Genomic DNA, 21,205 nt, shown 5'->3' on the forward strand with positions numbered 1-21,205 from the left:
GAGAAAGGCCACATCTCTCCGAGGTGAGAAGGCGAGAAAAAAAATTTTAAATTACCAAAGAAAGAAAAATTTAAAGAAAATTATTTCTATCCTTTCGAGGATGGGCGCCAAATCCGAGGTGGAAGGGCTAAAAAAAAAAAATTAATATTGATCAAAAGGGAGAAAAATTGGGGAAAATGATTTCTATCAGCTCAAGAAGGGTAACAAATACGAGGTGAACAGAAGGGCCGTATTCACAGCAATCTGGGACCCCAACCCCAATCCAGGGACGCAATTAGAACTTTTTGAGCCGGGTCAAGCTCGCATTTCTGCGCCCCCGCGTAATGTAGAAGGAGCAGTTAAAAGGATGCAATCGCCTCCCTCACTAGTCCAGCACCCGGGCACCAGACCCACCTACTCCCCCCCCCCTTCCGCCTAGTTGCGGCCCGGCTCTATCGGGCTAAAAATTCCGCAAAACTTTTGCAAATTTTATTATCTCATTCTCACGAGGCCTCTACATCTGAGATCCTCCGGGGATCACCTCACAAGACTGCACTGGTTAACAATTAAAATAACAATAATAATAAGGAAAATAATTCCGTCCCTTCTCCAACGCAGGTGCACCCAGTCCGAGGTGAAAGAGCAAAAAAAGAAAAACGTAAAAAAATAAAAATGTAACAAGCAAAAGGGGGGGGGTGGAGAAAGAGTGGCCAACGCGTTCTTACTTCTTAGAGGGGAAGGTGTGGGACATGGGAAGAAACCAGTTCTAACAATTACAGAAGGCCTTTTAACAAGACACAGCTCATTTGAATTTCCACGGTTCATTTGCAGCCAATAGGAGCAGGCAACACAAGCGAAAAAAGAAGCGATTCACGGCTCATTTTCGACCAATTACAGGAGGCGTTTTAACGGGCAACGGTTCACTTTCATTTCTGCGGCTCACGGCTCTTCACGGTTCATCTGTAGCCAATAGGAGCAGGCAACACAGGCGAAAAAAGAAGCGATTCACGGGTCATTTCTGACCATTTACAAGAAGCGTTTCAACGGGAAACGGTTCACTTTCATTTCTGCGTAGGGTGACCATACGTCCCGTATTTCCCGGGACAGTCCCGGTATTTTCTGTTTTTTTGGCCGTCCCGACTTTTCGGCAAAAGTGTCCCGGTTTTTCCCGTATTTTACACGAAGCCTAGTTGAATTTTTATTCTTTATTGAAGTCAAAGATTGACATTATTTTTCAACTCATAAATTATTTTATGATAATTACATCTATATATGAGAATACTAATCTCCCACATTTGCCTTGGTCAACGTTTTTTTTTTCGTGGAATACATTTTAATCCACTGCAATTTGCAGTAATGCATCATTTCCCGCCATTGTGATGTATCCGTAATTTCAACAATATTTGGCAACTTTGTGTGGTTTTGGCGTCGTTTTTGGTGATAATTGGCGATGTCCCGTATTTTCCCGTATTTGAATCCCAATGTCCCGTATTTCTCTCGAGGAAATATGGTCAGCCTATTTCTGCGGCTCTCGGCTTGTCACGGTTCATTTGTAGCCAATAGGAGACGGCAATATGAGCCGTCAGCCGTCACGGTTCTTTTCACAACGTTTTCAAAAGCCTGCTTGTTCTTGGTAGTTTCTTGTATGCGATGGAAGTGTAAGAGCCGCGGTTCTTTTTTCAAGAACCGTGGCTCACTCACTCTTTGAAAAGAGCCGCTCTTCTGGACGGTTCATGAGCGGATCGCACATCTCTAATTAGAAGAAGCACCGGTGCGGCGGTGCTAGCCGTTATTAAGGCATCCTTATCCTTATGTTGAAAATTAAGAGTGTTTGTGAAGTATTATTTGCTTGTGAAATATTTTTGATTGAAAGGATGACAGAAAGCTTTTATAAGCTGCGTTGCTCGATTTATGGACACACATCAGATGTGAGAGCTGTCATAACGTCTTGCTTACCTGGTGGGGGTTTCATCTCTGGTTCTAGGGATAAAACTGTTCGAGTTTGGCAATCTTCACGGTAATATTTCTATTAGATAGCCTACCTAATTTTCTGTCAAAAAATGTTGGTTACACGAGAATGTGTTATTCCATGTAACTGTATTCTATTGATTTTTGAATTTTTCTTTTCACCTCGCGGACGTTGTCAAAATGGCTTGTTTTTCTTCCACTTACGCCTCAGAGCCATCTTTCTGATACAGTAGACGCTGCTTAATATAATCGCAGATATCGTTACCCAGGGCCGCAACACAAAGAAACTTTGGCAGCAGGGGAAGAATGCATTTTTGCGCCTCCATCTAATGTAGAAGCAGCAATTGAAGGGTGAGTGTGCATTCGGCGCCCCCTTCCGTCATCGCCCGGGGCACAAGACTCGGCTGCCCCCCCCCCCCCCCAGCTGCGGCCTTGTCGTTACCATTCGGGTACTTAGTTGTAACTAGTGAAAAATTTCCAAAATTTCGTGGAAGAAACTGGCCAAAATTTTTTCATGTGGGAAAATTTTGAGAGTTCATAAAACAAAAGTTGTTGAAAAAAAATGCAGTGCAATACTTTTCTAGTGTGCAGTACTTGACTACATATTGTTCCTGGTTAATCGCAGCACATTTTTTAGAATGTATGGGAAAAATTTAGTCGTGAGGAAATTTTGTACATAATTTTTTTAGAGATGTAAAATTCTCGAGAGTAATCTTTCGGAGAATATTCGAGAATATATTCTCTGGTAGGACTACTATTATAAATAACTTGAGCATATTACAAGTTCTTGATGAGAATATTCCCCTGTTATATTTATAATATAGTTACATATAATATCCTTAAGAATATTCTCTGGAAGGACTACTTTCATAAATTACTGAGGAATATTCTTATAGCAAATAATTATTCTGAAGTTATTAATAACAGTCCTTCCAGAGAATATTCTCCTAGATGAGAATATTATTCTTCAGTTACCGAAATCTTTCCAGAGTATTATCAAGAATATATGTTATAATAACATGTATTATAATAAATAATCTCAATAAATAACTTGAGAATATTATTTATACTATTAGTAATTTATAATAGTATTCCTTTGAAAGAATATTCTGTCCCCATCTCTTCCCGTCAAGAAGATGGGAATGTTGAAGTTTGTAGACCACAATATTAAAGTTTGAAAGCAAGGAAATTAAACCAACAGGGCTGAATTGTACAACTTTTAAAGAAACGTGAGTGATACAGAATTTAAATATATGTGCATTGAAGAAAATAGCAGTTCTGTATCTTAGAATAAAGGTGATTATATAAGAATAGCTTCCTTTATCAATCAACTTTGATTTAATTTCTTTTGTTGTGAACTTATTTCTGAAAATTTATCTAATTTTAAAATAATTTTTAATGTTTTAATTTAATGGTTTCTAAAATCTTTATAACCAAACTTTTAAAATCTCTCATCATGACCTGAGAATATTCTCGAATTAAAGTTGTCATTAGGGGTGATTATACCAAAAATTGTTTTGTTGTAAATGTTTCAGGCAATGAAAAATAATTTATATTTCACAATATAAACAAAATTAATAAAAAAAATTAAATTATTCAAAAGAAAAATGAATATTCTCGATTATTCTTCAATTTTTTTACATCCAAGAGAATATTCTCACCTCACATCTGTAAATTGTTTCTCCATGAGGTTACCATCATTGTGGGGGTTACTTTTATCACTGTTATTAAGTAAGAAATGGCCCCCACATGCTAGTGCCGGGTCCCCAGGCCAGGATTTTTTCGTGCGCCCCACCCCGAAAAATTTTGTGCACCGTTCTGGAGAAAAAATTATGGTGTATTTTGCTAGTAAAAAAACCCTTTCGAGAAGAAAAAATCTTTAATGTCCCCCCCCCCCCCACATGGTAAAATCCTGCATACGCTACGGCACTTGTATATGCAGCAAAACATCGCTACAACTGTAATCGATAATAAATACATCTACAATATTTTTTCAAATCTTGTTTGGAATTGATTGGTTTAATGTTAAACTCTCGGTACAACAACATCCTCTACTATGATAAACCCCTCTATAACAATATTGTTAGGAGATTTTTGAAACAACAATATTTTTTATATTTTGTTCAAAATCGTTTTGAATTTAATTTTAACTTCGTCCCTTGTTCTTGTTCTTCTGAAGGCGTATAATATATAACATCAATATATTTGCCACTAAATGATCACAGAAAGCTAAAGTTATTTGTATTGCTACACTCTGTGTACGACACAAAAGTGTTATGCGGTAAACTTATTTACAGGGACAAAACACATGTAAGTGAATTTTATAAATAAAACAGTTGAAGTGCAGTGTCCAGTCCCCCTTCATTTATCACCAAATGCAGTGAGTGACTTCATTAGACACACGTGGTCAAACGGTTCTTCAACCACGGTTCACTAATAAACAAGCTGACCATATTTTCTTGATGAAAATGAGAGACATACATATATGTATTTAGCAGATACAGGACAAAAAAAATTCCAATACGGGACAAAAAAAAAATTGTCCTGTATTTTTGCACTAAATGATTCTGTACTCATTTATTTGGGTTAGGGGCTGTTCAAGTATTATGTCAGCGAAACTGAGACACCCCCCCCCCCCCCGAAGATAAATAAATTTTACGGTGAAAAAACATTTCATTATTTAATTTAATTATTAAATTATTTCATTACTATTTTAACTATTAAATCATTTTATTATTTAATTTGATCATTTAATTAATTCATTACTATTTTTAACTATTAAAACATTCAATTATTTCTCCCCGAAATGTTCAAAACCTGTTAACGAAATATCCTCTAAAAAGGAGAATTAGAATATTACAGAGAACAAACACACACACAGATGATTGAATTAGAATATTACAGAGAACAAACACACACACAGATGATTGAATCAGTATATTTTATTTAAGCGAAACTTTATTTCTAAAGTAAAACCATAGCAAGTGGTTGTATAATATACAACAATCAGGAGATACAGCAGTTGTTTAATTGAATTGTTATAACTCGATTATAATAATTAATATTTAATTTATGACAACATCCAGTTTGCTGTATGTCTTGTAATATTTAATTACTATGTATAATATTTTAATTGATTTTGTTAATATTAATATGTTGTGAGAGAAGACCAGCTGATGAATGAAAGACCAGCTCGCATTCGCGTCTTGAAGCTGGGAAACCGCAGAAAACCAACTTCAGCTGGCTTTTAATTCTGTAGGTTTTTGACAGCACTATCACAAAAGTCTCTATTGAACTTCCACCGAGTTTCAAATGAAGAACATTCAGAAGAAAAAATCGTGTACATTAGCACATTCATGAAACCTAGTATATGATAATATAGGCTTATATATAATTCTGTGGTGTTTGGTCAAAACATATGTCCAAAAAATGTCTAAACATGCTGACGAATGATATTGTCATTTGCACTTGTGGGTATGAGTCATTTCTGACTTTAAATTATAGTGAAAATGCTTATATCTCAAAAATGTAATTTTGGAGTTACGTTCTGACCAAACACCACAAACTTGCAAGTGGGTTAAAAATATGATTTGTGATGGGTATTATGCCTCCCGAAGGAAATGTTTGTTTGTTACTGTCTGTGCGTACCTGATTAAGAATTCACATTTTTTTCTCTTTCAAGTCTTTTCAGTTCTTTGAAATAAACTGCAAATAAATTTAATGAGATTTATCCAATTTTGGAATAGTATCTTAAGGTTATAATGTTAAAGCTTCTAAATTCTTCGTAACCAAACTTCTAAAACCACTTACCATGACCAATAGATTATTCTGAGAATATTCTCAAACCGAAAGTTATCAATATGAGGTGATTATGCCAAAAATTATTTGGTTTTAAATGTTCCAGTGAATGAAAACTTATATATTTTTTAAAAAGAAAAGAATTAGTAAAAAAATCTGGAGAAAAAAAAAACCGCATCTGTAATTATGACTGTTAGTGTGCAATGGTAATAAAGCCTTTGCAACATGTCCAGTCTATCGACTCTCTTCGACAATGTACACAGCACATTACGAAGTGTAAGTTTTTGCAAAGGGTAATGCTCCTTCGAGACCACTTGAACATGGGCGGGAGGCGTGGGGTGCCCCCCCGGCATCAAAGGTGGAGTCTACTGATCTAATGTATATATGAATTGACATCATCATCGTGCCCCCCCCCCAGCAATAATGACCGTGCCCCCCAGACTTCCAAGTCTATCTCCGCCTATGCACTTGAAAAAGCGACGTGCGAAATGTGTAAATTAAAATGCCCAATGCCAGGGTTGTTTGGTTTAAACCTTGGTTTTAACCCAAAAATCAAATAAAAGTGGCCTAAATATAATTTTTTTCTTGAGAAATATCATATTGGTTCATTATTAGCCAAAATTTTTCATTTTTACCACATTTTATATTCTTGGGGTACATTTCGATGGTATATCTTTAAATGGCATAAGATGGTATAAGTGGTTTTTTTTCAAAAAGTCTCATAAAAGTGGTCAGAATATATATATATTTTTCATATGAAGTATCTTAGTTATTTAAAGTTATACATAGAAGCCAAAATTTCTCATTCTTACCACATTTTCTAACCTTTGGCTACATTCTGATGCATTCTCTATCGCATTCTACATTCTCTACATTCTACATTCTCTATCTTTAGCAAATTCATGACTAAGGATTGCATCACACATCTAAATGTAGTGGTGTATTATTTCACAGGGTTTCTTTTTCCCTTCACAAAGAAGCAGCTACAGTAGTGACACCATCATGCTAGGGCCAGGTGGTCCTATAATCCAATAAAAACACTAGCTGTCCCTACAGGACAAAGACTAGTGTACTAGTAGTTACATTACCTCACAGATATTTTAATTTTCTTTCCCATAAGAAGTAGCACATCTCGTGCTGTATATCACCCATGCTTACTATTCAACAGTTTTTTTTATACTTTCATGGTTAAGCCCAGTTAATCAAGGTTCTACTGTATAGTAGTAACAAATTTATGAAAAATAATCAGCTATATATAGGGTGATTACAATTAAAAAGTTTCGATTCCAAAACTATGCAATAAGTACTGGTCAGAATGAGTTGAAAATTTGCATGGATACTCCTGAAGCAATGGAAATTTCTTTCGTAAAAGGAAAAAAGTGGAAAATGTGCAAGTAGATGATGCTGTACTTGGCCAGCAGTATAATCTATTTTGTGCAACCACATCATTTCGGCACTTCTACAGCATCAGTGTGTGGATAGAACAACTTCTATCAAGATGCACATCGCAATACCAGCAAAGCAGCTGCTGAAGACCCATTTCAACAATAACAGGATGGCTGTCAGTTCACTTGACCTTAATCCTTGCAACTTTTGGCTGTGGGGGGGTTCTTCAAAATGTTATGAACAGTGATCAGATTGCAAACTTTGGTGAATTGAAAGCTTCATCCCCCTATATGTTAGAAGTTCCTCAGGAATATTTACGGTGGGGTGCGTTTGGTTTAATAAAGGTGAATTGCAAGCGCATCCACAGCATGACCAGGGCATACTCTGATCTGTTGTTGAACAAGAATTTTTATGCTTTCACCTCATAGCCAAAACACTGTGAACAACATATTTAACATTTCTTGAGTAAGTCATACTTATTTGTTTGATTACTTCACTTTTTTGTGATGTTTTTGCAAATTATGTAATCGTGTAATGCTATAATTAAGTTATGATTTTGCCATGACTGGCTATCGTTTCCATTCTGGGAGCAAATTTCCCTTGATGTCATTAATTTAACATTTTAATGTTCTTTTTCCCCTACACTTAATGAAATTCCATTTCTTCAAGAATATTCATGTCAATTTTCAAGTCATTCTGACAATCCAGGGTTGGTAAAAAACCCGGTTTTTTTGAAAAAAACCAAAAAACTGGGTTTTTTTGGTTTAAACCAGGTTTTTTTTGGTTTAAACCGGTTTTTTTGTTTTAAATAGTATTAACATTAAAAACAATGAAATTTCTGAAAAATCATTCAAACTTCCAATAGTTAACTAAAATAAAATGTTTATTAATGAAATTAACACTATTCCCATGCTAATTAATCAATAAATATTTATTACATTTTAACAAAAACCAACTTTTGCAATTTAATTATTTTTTGCTTAACTGAATGGATTGTTTGAAAATTCTTTCAATGTTATTATTAATCATATAGTATATAAAGGTTTTTCTCCAGTTACTTTCAGCATACTTAATTAGGAAGCTATTTTGCAAAAAGCAATAAAAATTAGGTGAATATAATGTATTTAATGAAGCATAAATAATGCAGATTAATTAGCAATGGTTTACGATATACGGGGTGGTTATAACTAAGGTTCTGATTTCAAAACACTGTAAAAAAAAAGAACGATTGTCAGAATGACTTGAAAATTGACATGAATATTCCTGAAAAAATTCAATTTTATTTGATAAAGGGGAAAAAGATAATTAAAAATGTAAAATTAACGACATCATCCAACATGCGGGAAATTTGCCCGCAGAATGGAAACAATAGACAGTCATGGCAGAATAAAAACTATAATAAAAATTAGGTAAATATAATGTATTTAATGAAGCATAAATAATGCAGATTAATTAGCGATGATTTACTATATACAGGGTGATTATAACTAAGGTTTGGATTTCAAAACACTGTAAAAACAGAATGATTGTCAGAATGACTTGAAAATTAGCATGAATGTTCCTGAAAAAATGGAATTTTATTTGGTAAAGGGGAAAAAGATAATTAAAAATGTAAAATTAACGACATCATCCACCACTTGGGAAATTTGCTTGCAGAATGGAAACGATAGCCAGTCATGGCAAAATGATAACTTAATTATAGCATTTCACGATTTCATAATTCATGGAAACATCACAAAAAACAAAGTAATTGAACAAATAACTACAACTTACTTAAGAAATGTTAAATATGTTGTCCACCGCGTGTTCTTACTATGAGGTTGAAAGCACAAAAATTCTTGTTCAACAGCGAAATCAGAGTATGCCACGGTCATAATGTGGATGTTCTTGCAATTCAGCTTTATTAAACCACTTAATCTGACCACTGTTTATAACATTTTGAGGTCCCCCACAGCCAGGAGTTGCAAGGGTTGAGGTGCATCCTGTCGAAATGGGTCTTCTGCAGCTGCTTTGCTGGTATTGCAATGTGCATCTTGATAGAAGTTCTATCCACACACTGATGCTGTGGAAGTGCTGAAATGATGTTGTTGCACAAAATAGATTTATACTGCTGGCCAAGTACAGCATCATCTACTTGCACATTTTGCACTTTTTTCTTTTGCGAAAGAAACTTCCATTGCTTCAGGAGTATCCATGCAAATTTTCAAGTCATTCTGATCAGTACTTATTGTATAGTTTTGGAATCAAACTTAAATTATAATCACCCAGTATATAGCTGATTATTTTTCAAAAATCTGTTACTACTATACAGTAGAACCTTGATTAACTGGGCTTAACAGTGTGTGCGTGTGTGTGAAAGTATAAAAAAAACAACTATTGAATATTAAGACTGGGAGATATACAGTAGGAGATGTGCTACTTCTTATGGGAAAGAAAATGAAAATGTATGTGAGGTAATGTAACCACTAGTACACTAGTCTTTGTCCTTTAAGGACAGCTGGTGTCTTTATTGGATTATAGGACCACCTGCCCCTAGCATGATGGTGTCACTACTGTAGCTGCTTCTTTGTGAAGGGAAAAAGAAACCCTGTGAAATAATACACCACTACATTTAGATGTGTGATGCAATCCTTATTCATGAATTTGCTTAAGATAGAGAGAGCGTCAGAATGTAGCCAAAGGGTAGAAAATGTTGTAAGAATGAGAAATTTTGGCTTTTGTATATAACTTTAAATAACTAAGATACTTCATATGAAAAATATATATATTCTGGCCACTTTTATGAGACTTTTTAAAAAAACCACTTATAAAATCTTATGTCATTTAAAGATATACCATCAGAATGTACCCAAGGATATAAAATGTGGTAAAAATGAAAAATTTTGGCTAATAATGAACCAATATGATATTTTTCAAGGAAAAAAATTATATTTAGGCAACTTTTATTTGATTTTTTTGAAAAAAACCGAAGTGGTTTTTTTTAAAAAAACCACTTGGTTGAAACCAAGGTTTAAACCATGTGGTTTAAACCAAACAAACCAACGTGGTTTAAACCAAACAACCCTGTGACAATCGTTCTTTTTTTTTACAGTGTTTTTAAATCAGAACCTTAATTATAATCACTCTGTATATCGTAAGTCATCGCTAATTAATCTGCATTATTTATGCTTCATTAAATACATTATATTCACTTAATTTTTATTACTTTTTGCGAAATAGCTTCCTAATTAAGTATTACTGAAAGTAACTGGAGAAAAACCTTTTATATATTATATGATTAATAATAACATTGAAAGAATTTTCAAACACACAGTAATCCATTGAGTTAAGCAAAAAATAATTAAATTGCAAAAGTTGGTTTTTGTTAAAATGTAATAAATATTTATTGATTAATTAGCATGGGAATATTGTTAATTACATTAATAAACATTTTATTTTAGTTAATTATTGGAAGTTTGAATGATTTTTCAGAAATTTCATTGTTTTTAATGTTAATACTATATAAAACAAAAAAACTGGTTTAAACCAAAAAAACCTGGTTTAAACCAAAAAAACCTGGTTTAAACCAAAAAACCGGTTTTTTTACCAACCCTGCCTTGTAGCGTGTTTCGTTACATAAATACATTATATTCACCTAATTTTTATTATAGTTTTTGCGAAATAGCTTCCTAATAAGTCATACTGAAAGTAACTGGAGAAAACGTGTGTATATATATATATGATTAATAATAACATTAAAAGACTTTTTTCAAACATAAAGTAATCCATTGAGAGTTAAGCAAAAAATTAAATTGCAAAAGTTGGTTTTTGTGAAAATGTAAGAAATATTTATTAATTAATATGGGAAACAATAATGTAATTAACACTATGTACTAAAACATTTCATTTTAATTGATTGTGAGAAGGGTTAGAAGTTTGAGGGATTTTTCAGAAATTTCATTGTTTTTAACTTTTAACATTCATACAATTTAAATAAAAAAAAAACTGGTTTAATTAAAAAAAAACCTGGATTTTTGGTTTTTTTTCAAAACAGGCGGTTTTACAACATTATTACACCTTTTTTTTAAAGGGATTTTGGGATTAGTTTACACATTTCACTATGCCCAATGACTGTGTTGTTTATGATAAATGAAGCATTTCCATTTCTAGTTCTTTGCGGAGCATTGTAAATATTGTTGTAAACACAGTTGCATACTGCAGCATTTGTAATATTTGGCAATATATCGAGGACTTGCTGCTCAATTAAAACCTATTATGCGAATTTTATGGGTTGGATTTGGTGAAAAATTAAGGGCTGAAGACTACAATCCAACTGGGCTGAAGACAAATTTGTTGTCTGGTTAGAGATATGTCAAAGCCCAGCATATAAATTGATTAGTGAAGTGCATAGGAAGTTGTAAATGCCTTGCCTGTGCATCAAAAACTAGTTTCCTCATTTAGGCCTGTTGCTGTCTGTGGATAGACGGCTGGACTGTTTGACAGGAACATCAGCTTCCATTCAAGCGCCTCAAAGTTGACAACAGCAGAAAACTAACTTCAGCCAGCTTCTAATCCCTTGTTTCTTTGACGGCACTGTCACAGTAGTCTCTCCTGAACTTTCAACAAGTTTCGAATGAAGATCTTTCTGAAAGAAATAAGAAGTCAAGAATCTAATCACATTCATAAACCCAAAATCATGAGTATCAAACATTCATAAACAGAGGGGTTATCTGAATTGACCCATATTGTCGGAATTGGGAAACAGAAAATGGGTTAACATTATGGTTGTCGGTTACTCTACCTCCAGAGGCGGAACAGTTTTTGATGTCCTGAGCACTGGTGTACGCAGGAAGGAGGGGGGGCGGGCTTCTGTGAAGCCAAGAGTATAGTGTCGTTGTGGATGAAGAAATTTAACCCCCCCCCCCCCCACCGAGGGTGAAAACAATTGCAACCCCCCTCCTTCAGAAAATTCTGCATACACGTATGGTTGTGAACCCTCACTTGTTGTGAAGTTTATGCATCACAGACCCCATAGGGCAGAGCAATGCTCCGCAGACCCCCTCTATAGCTGTTGATGGCAAATTCTCTTGTCCCCTTCCACAATATCGGAAATGTTGTCCGTTGAAATGAATGTGCGCATCATGGAATAATTGACATTGAAATAAATAAAATATCCCCACACGGCACGAAACGTGTTATTACTGCAACAGCATGAAATGAATGACTGTTCTGCAATGTATGTCCACAACGGTTTCAACATATTTTACTTTTACTTCAAGCCGGAGGGCAATGGCCTAGTTCGGGGGAGGTATTTGTTCCCATTTATAAAAATCGCTCTCAGACCATTTATCTGAAAGTATGTTAACAGCAGGGCTGGCTGCTCTGATCGAAGGACAAAACTTTGCACACTTCTTGCCATGACTACCCCCACCCGTTCCCCGAATACACAGTTGGCAAACACTGCTCTAGGATAAGCACTATGGAGGTTTGAGATTCACATGGGAAAGAGAGAGGAAGAAAGAAATAGCTTCAGCAAATTAAAGAAACCAAATTTCACTCATTTTTTTCTTAATTGCTGCAGCTCCTCTTCATTCTTTGGACTAAGACAGGCTGTCTTCTTGGAGAGGCTGCCTTCTTGTGTCTCGGAGAGGCTGTCTTCTTCAGTTCTAAAAAACCCATTGGACATCTCGCGATGCCGGAGGGTAAATCCTGACGACGTCCTCTAAAAATGCGGAAAACAAAGCCTTCTTGTCAAGCCCCATTGCCTTCACCCACTTTTTCCAAATGTGTTCCGCCAGGTAGCTGTCGAACTCCTCACTTATGCTGTTGCTGTTCAAGCCTCTCTTAACAGCACTCCACGTGCCCTCTATGGTGTTGGTGTGGGCACCAGTGACCGGGTCCTTGAAGTGCATGCTGTGATTGACAGTCAAATGCTGGTAGAGGCTCGACTGTCTAAGTCCGAAGTAGCCGGCCCAACAGTCCAAGATTACTGTTGTGCCTGGGAGAATGTTATCCTGTATTATTCGCAGTAGTGTGGCGCTGCTGCGATCAGCGACCACCTGCAGAAAACACTCTCCAGTTACTCTGTCGATGCCGCCAAAAATTCATTTCCCTTCAACGTGTCTGTCACGGGGGTATTTCCTTTTTCCAAATTTGCTCTCATCGACTTCCACCGTGGCCTGGAAACCCCCAATCCATGCATTATTGTTGTCGAGGATCGACCACTTTCATGGTTTGTAACTATCAGTGAAAACAACTACAAAAAACGATATAGAGTCAAAAAACCGAATAGGAGCAATGCATATTTATTCAGTCTAAAAACAGGTATATATACACAAGGCTTGTGGAAGCAAATAACGGCACTCTTGTGACGTAAAATTAAATTTGCATGAATCGACGAAAAAACACCAACATCTGCCTTCCGTTTTTTGTCTATTCTTTCACATAAGACAAAAATATTGCGACGAAAGTCCTTCAATTTTTTCAATAGAAATACATTTAGTAAGTACATCGGCTAAGTTTTGCTTACCGGCGATGTGAATTAAATTGAATTCACCTTGATTCAATTCGTCTTTGACAAAAAAATATCTAGTATTCACATGTTTTGTTCGTCTATTTTCAATTAAATTTTTTGCAAAATAAATAGCACTCTTACTGTCACAATATACGACATGTTTTTGCAGTTAATTTTTAGGTTTACACATTCACGCAGTATTCGTGACAACCAGATAAGCTCCTTAACAACCTCGGAAAGAGCTATAAATTCAGCTTCCATGCTCGAAAGCGCTACAGCATTTTGTTTTGATAACTAAGAAAAAGGAATGCCACTAATCAAAACCACGAATCCACTGACAGATTTTCTGTCATCACAGTCAGATGACCAGCTAGCATCTACATAAGCTGTAATATCAAAATTTTTAGCAAGAGACAAATTTATAGCATAGTCTTTCGTATTAACAACATATTGAAAAACTTCATATAACAATTTTAAATGTTTTTCAGATGGAGAATTACAATACTTAGATAAAAGTGTAAAAGTGATACTGCAAACATTATATCGAGCCTAGTTCTTGTTGCTTAAAATAAAAGACTTCCGATTAGTGATCTATATAATGCATTATCAATAATTTCATTTTTATCACATTTTTCAACAACAATACCAATTTTTATCGGGGTCATAATTTTAGTATTGACTGGAATACCATTAAACACTTCACACAATTTCTCTATGTAACCTTTTTGATGTATTAATACTTTATTATTTCTTGTTTCAAACTCTACGCCTAGAAATTTTTCGATTGGACCCAAAACTTTAATATCAAACTTGGATCTTATTTTTCCGATCGCTAAATTTATTAAATCACGATCAGGCGCAAAAATCGCAAGATCGTCTACATATACCAATATGATTACATTCCAATTTAAATGGTACACGCAATTACAGCTTGAGTTTTTCAAATTTGAGTTCTAAAAGAACTGTGTGTAGCCTATGAAACCATTCACGACCTGCTTGATGCAGTCCGTATAAAGCTTTTTTCAATTTCATTACAAAATGTTCTTTACCCTGTTCCACAAAACCTTGTGGTTGTTCTAGGTAAATGTTTTCCGATAGGTTTCCATAAAGATAAGCACATTTAATATCGGCATGCACATGTCTTCAATTTTTCAATATCACCAAAATGATGTAAAATAATCTCACTAAAGTAAAACACACAACTGGCGAAAATGTGTCAAAATAGTTTATACCTTCAATCTGCTTGAAACCTTTGGCGACAAGTCGTGCTTTGTATCTTTTTATTTTCCTTTGACAGTCAGTTTTTACGCTATAAACACATTTACTGTCTAAGATTTTCTTCGCTTGATCTCTAGGAATTAGATCATACACATCACGGGATTTAAGGGTTTCTAGTTCTTCAAACCATTTCGCATTATCGGGTCCATTTTTCGCTTCATCAAATGATAGTGGAATTTTCACATTTGCGCAATGAGCTTCAGTTTCATTCCCATTTACTATTTCGGTTTCAGATTCTAGATCGCTAACCACGTTCTCACTTCGATCGTCAGTTTTTCCTGAAAAATCAATGTTCAGGTTCAAAATTTAGAGAATTACTAATTACTTTCACAATATTGCTTAATCTCATTTAAGCTTCTTAGTCCAACATTTGGCTCAGGGTAATAGTAAATGTCCTTTCTCCCTGCGGATTTTCCAGTTTTTCGGGTCATTATTTTTCGCACCCATTTAATTTTCACTGGATGAAGATCAAACAAGTCCATGTTCGAGTTTTCATCATCACGTGTTTCATTTTCATTTTTAATGTGTACTTTGTTTGCCAAGTTTCCAGTCTTGTATTTGAATTTATTTTCATCAAATCTTATATGTTTGGTTTCTATCACTCTGTGTGCGCTAGGTTCCCAAATTCTGTATCCCTTTGTTCTTCGGGCATAACCAACTGGATATCCTGTTTTCGCTTTTGGGTCTAATTTTCCCCTTCTTTGTTTTGGGACATGCATATACGCTATGCACCCGATTCTTTTGAAATGTTTGACAGAAAAACGTCTATTCAACCAGACATTCACGGGGGCTTTTCCGTCTAGACTACTGTGAGGAAAACGATTCTTCAGATAATTTTGTGTATGCACAAATTCAGCCCACAAAAATTTTGGCAACTCTGTTTCATACAGAAAAGTCTGAACACCTTCCATGATTGTTCTATTAAATCTTTCTGCAACTCCATTCATTTCCGGAGAGTAAATGTTCGTTCGCTCAATCCTGATACCTTGCTCTTTTAAGTGCTTTTCATAATAATCGGCGGTAAATTCTAAACCATTATCACTACGAATAGACTTTATTTTCTTTCCATGCAGTCTTTCAGCTTCAGCTTGAAAATCTTTAAAACACTCAAAAGCTTTATTTTTATGTTTCATAAAATACACTGTTCCGTATCTAGAATAATCATCAATTATATTAAAAAAATATCTGGAACCACCTAACGACTGCACTGGGGCTGGTCCCCACACATCTAAATGCAAAAGTTGAAGCACATCATTTGTTACAATGCTGTTTATGCTTTGAAAGCTTTCTCTCGTCGATTTTGCTAAGTTTCAAGCTTCACAAAATTTAAACTCGCCACTCAGATTTTTGATACCATAGCTAAAATTTTCTTTCGAAAATTGTCTCAAAGCCCTAGAGTTTTGGTGGCCATATTTACAGTGCCATAACATTAAATCATTTCTTTTAGCTGTATAGCTTTCTGATTTCGAGTCTGCATTTCCCGCAGTCAAAATATATAAATTATAAATATATAAAATATATTCAATAAAATATATTCATTAATATATATATATATAATAATTAAATATATTCAATATATTCATTAAAATATATAAAAATATTCAAAATATATAAATTATCTTTTAAAGGTATTTCTAGAAAAAATCTGCCATTTGGCTTTCTGATCACTGCTTTACCATTCCTTATAAAAAACGAATAACCAGCTTTGTCAATTAATCTACCAGAAATCAAGTTCCTAGTCATATTTGGGGCATACAAAACATTTTTGAGCAGTAAAATTTCTTTATGATGGTGACCTCACACACCTCTCGGCGGAACATCTTCCAGTCCACGGCAGTGTGGGAGGCCACGTCCAACTCATTCTTGATGAAATTGTTGGGGCTCTGGCGCACCCACAAATACGTAAGCTGGAGGATGGTGCTGGCGTTGAGCCTGCTCGACTCGAACCACGACCCCTTCCTCATAGACCTCTTCACGTCGTGGACATTGCCGGGAACCTTGAATTGGCAACGCCATTCGCACTTGTCGGACGAATCGTGGCGCTCCAATAGTCTCATCTGACTGTTGCATTTTGGACACTTTATATGAGTTGGCAAGAACACCAACCCGCATGCACCAATCGACAACAGCTCTTTCGCCTTGGCATTCCAATTTCACCAAAAACTTGAAATCCACTGAACCAGCCATTTCAAAATCGTATATGAACTGAATAAAAATAATCAACGCAACACGAGGCAAGCAAAATCACGGTACTCACGAAAAATGGTGGTGAGCACAAGGAAAGCAAAATAACGAATTGGAATAAGATAACCAGATAGAGAATGTAGACAACTCTGTGAAAGAAGTAGATAAGGAACCGGTCTCATAACGCCGGACAATGATGCCAGAAAGAAAAGTCCCTTCCCCTCTCTCCCCTTCTCTTGAACGTGAAAAGAAAATGTCTATAAAAAATCTATGTATGAAAGAGTGAAGCTTGTGAAGAAATTAAATATGCCGAGTTACTTTTGGAGATGGTTGCAAAAAAAAAAATATAATAAAAATAAATCTGTAAATATAAACAGTATTGTTCGCAGAAAGTCTTAAAAATTTGTTTTTATTTATTTATTTTTTTTTGTCATTTGTGACATAATCGTAAGAATCCTGGAGAGAGAGAAAGAAGGCAAAGTCATATTGGATTAAATTTATCAAAAAATTGCAATCTGATGACCTTCCTTTGTTTTCTTCACATTCAGATAACTTTTAAGCATAATTCGAAAGTTAAATAAAAATTATTTTCTGAGTTTGGGAGAAGTTATGGCTAAATAAACACTGCTGTGATTCTGTCTCTCGAAAGTCGTATAAACGGGGTTCTCTCTCTCTCCACTGTGTTTTTCTTCTCTTCAGATCTGGGGACCACCTAATGTCTGAATTTGAATGGTTTTGCACTACTACACTAATGTTTATCTATCTATATTGCTCTAAAATAGAATGTTTTAACCCTGGCATCTGATGACAACCCGGTAACTTTAGATCCTTTCTACTCCCAGGGTTATATAATTAAATTGTTTCACTTTAATGTGCGTCAAAAAAAAAATCAATGAATGGTCATATTCTTGGCCTCCGCCAGCCCCCATCTGTTCTTTGTCTTTTTATGAGAGCAAAACACCCATTCCAGAGAAGTCGGTCCCTGGAAAACTTATTTTTTCAGTTGAACTTTCCTTTTGGAAAAAAAAGATGTCATAAAACACCCATCTCACAAATGGCGGAATCTTTTTAGTGCTAGTTTTTTTCTTTGACTCCCTTCATATTCGTTTGAAGCTGAAGCTACTGCAGGAAAACAAGAAAAGGGCTTTACCCCATTAGTGGTAATTTTTTATCTTCACTGGTGGGGGAAATGGAAAGGCTAGCGGGGCAAAATCCCACCACCTAGTTAACATGTTAAAAAAAGGCCTGCTCTGAACGTATATCTCAGTTTTTCCTTCCACCTCAATGTCTTTGTTGGATGGGCATAACAAGGATGGGCCAGGGCCTCTCCCCTTTCTTCATGCAAACACTGCCGAAAGGATTAAGCCCCACCGCACTGTGCAAGAGAAGTGTCAGAATTTCTGGTGCCACGTTGTGTCTGTGGTCAACTTCGAAAGTCAATAATTCTTTGTAGTTTACAACTTTTTTTGAATAGCACAATTGGAATCTTGAAAAAAAAAGTACATTTATCTTCAGTCTTTTGGAAATCCTAAGTGATTTTGAGGAAGGAAAGAGATGTTTTCCTCCTTTTTTTTCATTACAAATATTACCCAGTTTTCAAGAAAGACTCGTTTTCAGCATAGACTGATTCCAGCCTAGTTGACCCGGCCAATGTCCAAAATTCGGACTTCTGCCGGTCCCTATACATCAGTGATTCTCAACCTTTGGAAGCCTGTGGCCCGGTTGGTTTTTTTTTTTGTTTTGTTTTTGCGACTGGAAGACCTGGTCATACACACGACTGATAGGAAATAAATGGGTAAAAATGAAGCGGTAAACCACTTACGGCCCGGTTTGAATGATGTCAAGGCCCGTCACTGGGTCCCGACCCAGTGGTTGAGGAAACACTACTATACATCTTCATATCGGACCCTATGATTCTGGGTCATCTCCTCATTGGCGTATTTTTTTATGATAATTATGGCCATCTATAATTGGCCATAGTTAACCATAATGATTATGGTCAGCTATGGCAACTCTAACGATCAAAGGAATCTGAATATCGATATATAGCATAGGCGCCGGAGAACCATTTGCAACCCCCCCCCCCAATATATTTTGTAAGAGTTCTGAGCCCCCGATAATTTCTAAAAAAATAATGTAATTCGCCTTCCCACTCCTGCGTACTCGCTTGAGTCCTGTATTTACGGGACGAGCAACAACTGTATATATATACATATAAACTTACATTCGAAATCATCACATCAGATCGTAAGTTGTTACTTCCGGCTAAGCATGAACTATCCCAGAACCTCATATTTCTCCAGGGACCTATTACGTGAGACGGCCATGCATGAAATCCCCTAGAGAAGGAAGCTTACTGAACTCTAGCCCAGGATAGGCGTGGAACCAGGGTAATGATGTATAGCAGCGGTTCTCAACATTTTTTGACTCACGGAACCCTTTTGGGCAAATAATTTGTATGGCGGAGCCCCGTAGACCTTTTTCTTACTTATTCAGCAAAATTACTGATTTATTTTTATTATTCTAAAGTAATCATTTTTTTTTTCAAATGACTATTTTTTATTTTCTTTTTCTCGAGCGGCCGTGGAGCTCCTCAAAAGCACACAAGGAACTCCAAAGGCTCCGCGGAGCACCGGTTGAGAACCGCTGATGCATAGGGAGGTTCAATTTATTGTGTAGGTTTGTTGGTCATCCCGCTATTTTACGAAGACATGTTTTCCCATATAATTTTCCCGTTTAGCCACCTGTGTCTACTGACGTGGATCCGTTACGTTTGGCGATGGAAGGGGACCAGTCTCTGCATTTGGCGATAGAAGGGGGACCGGTCTCTGCATTCGAACCCAGATATAGAAAAAATGACAAAAATAGCATAAATTTGATCGCACGTAAGGATAATGTTACTTCTTAAATCACTCTACCACAATATTTACTCTTGGTCTGTAGAATATTGTTATATTGAGGTTTCACTGTATATTTAAACTAAAAAATAAAATATAATTGTTTGTGTGTGTGTAATAAATATTATTACATTTCGATATGATTATGTGATTTGTTTATAATTTTATGCGATACAATAGAGCTCCTCATGGGCCAGTTAGGAGAATAAATTGGTTAGGTTTCCTCATAGAAATTTATGATTGCTATAGGCATACACAGGATTTTCATGGGGATGGGGGGGGGGCTCATGTTTTTTTCCCGCAAAATAACTCTATAATCTCAGCTTCGGGGGGGGGGGGGGTGTAGAACCTTAACCCCCCCCCCTTTTTCGTACGCCAATGATGATCGTGATCCATGGCAGGGTTCCCAGCGACCTGGAAAGTCGGAAAGTCAGGGAAGCAGAAAACAGTCTGTCTGGGAAAATTTGAAATATTTGTCAAAAGTCAGGGAAAATTCTAAATACTTGGGAGAAGTCAGGGAAAATCTGAAGGGGAAATAGAAAAAAATCAAAGAGGATGGAAGATTATTTTTCAGATCGCCAGGGGGAGAAAAAAAAATCCTTATCAGCATTTTCCTCCAGATCCCCTACTGAGAAAAATGTCTCATCAGTTGAAGGGTGGGATTTTACATACTGGAAAACAATGTTGGCCGAGGAACAATCTGCCCTTTGAGTAAATAGATGAAGGGATCTAAAGAGGAGAGACTCTCCTTTTTTTCCATTGTTGAAAACAAAGCCAATACCAGCTCTTAACTACTTTTCTATTCCTTCTGAAAAAGCGTTTTATCCTCTTGTGTTTTTTTTTTCCTGTCTGTGGGTAGAGAACCTTTAAACTTTATATTTTATGTTGAAGAATGATTTGAATTCAATTATCTCAGTGTGAGATTTCCAAGGAAACTAGTATTGTGTGCAAGATGATATACACAATTTGATTTTGTAAGGGGTGGTGGTAGCAAAATATTAACATTCTGTCTGTAATGTGCTTTTCAATGGTATATTACCGCGAAATGATATACAGTCGCCCCCCTCCCCGTATTTGCGGTTTTTTCCTTCATTAGAATTTTTTTCAGCAATGCTCAGCAATTGTCATTCACGTGTTTTGTTTACAAAATTTGAGTTGTGTGTTTAGGATGGCTCATTTGTCTACTGCTACTGATAGTGCTCTAAAAAGACAAAAAAAAAGT

At 35.8% G+C, this 21,205-nt stretch overlaps 1 protein-coding gene across 4 annotated transcripts in view; it reads left to right on the plus strand.

Annotated features, from left to right (window-relative positions):
* The first annotated feature begins 1,727 nt into the window (after nt 1-1,727).
* Nucleotides 1,728-21,205, plus strand: part of LOC149080331 (phospholipase A-2-activating protein-like) — a 312,878-nt gene continuing 293,400 nt past the window's right edge. For all 4 annotated transcript variants that reach the window (XM_089239466.1, XM_089239467.1, XM_089239468.1 and 1 more), the window contains exon 1: nt 1,728-1,996. In XM_089239466.1, coding sequence (XP_089095592.1) covers nt 1,791-1,996 — 206 coding nt within the window. In that variant the 5' untranslated portion in view covers nt 1,728-1,790. The remainder of the gene's footprint in view (nt 1,997-21,205) is intronic.

This window comes from Pholcus phalangioides, unplaced genomic scaffold, assembly GCF_987345545.1.
Source record: "Pholcus phalangioides strain wild (caught in Gottingen) unplaced genomic scaffold, Ppha-v1.0 ptg000011l_1, whole genome shotgun sequence".
Lineage (NCBI taxonomy): Eukaryota > Metazoa > Arthropoda > Arachnida > Araneae > Pholcidae > Pholcus > Pholcus phalangioides.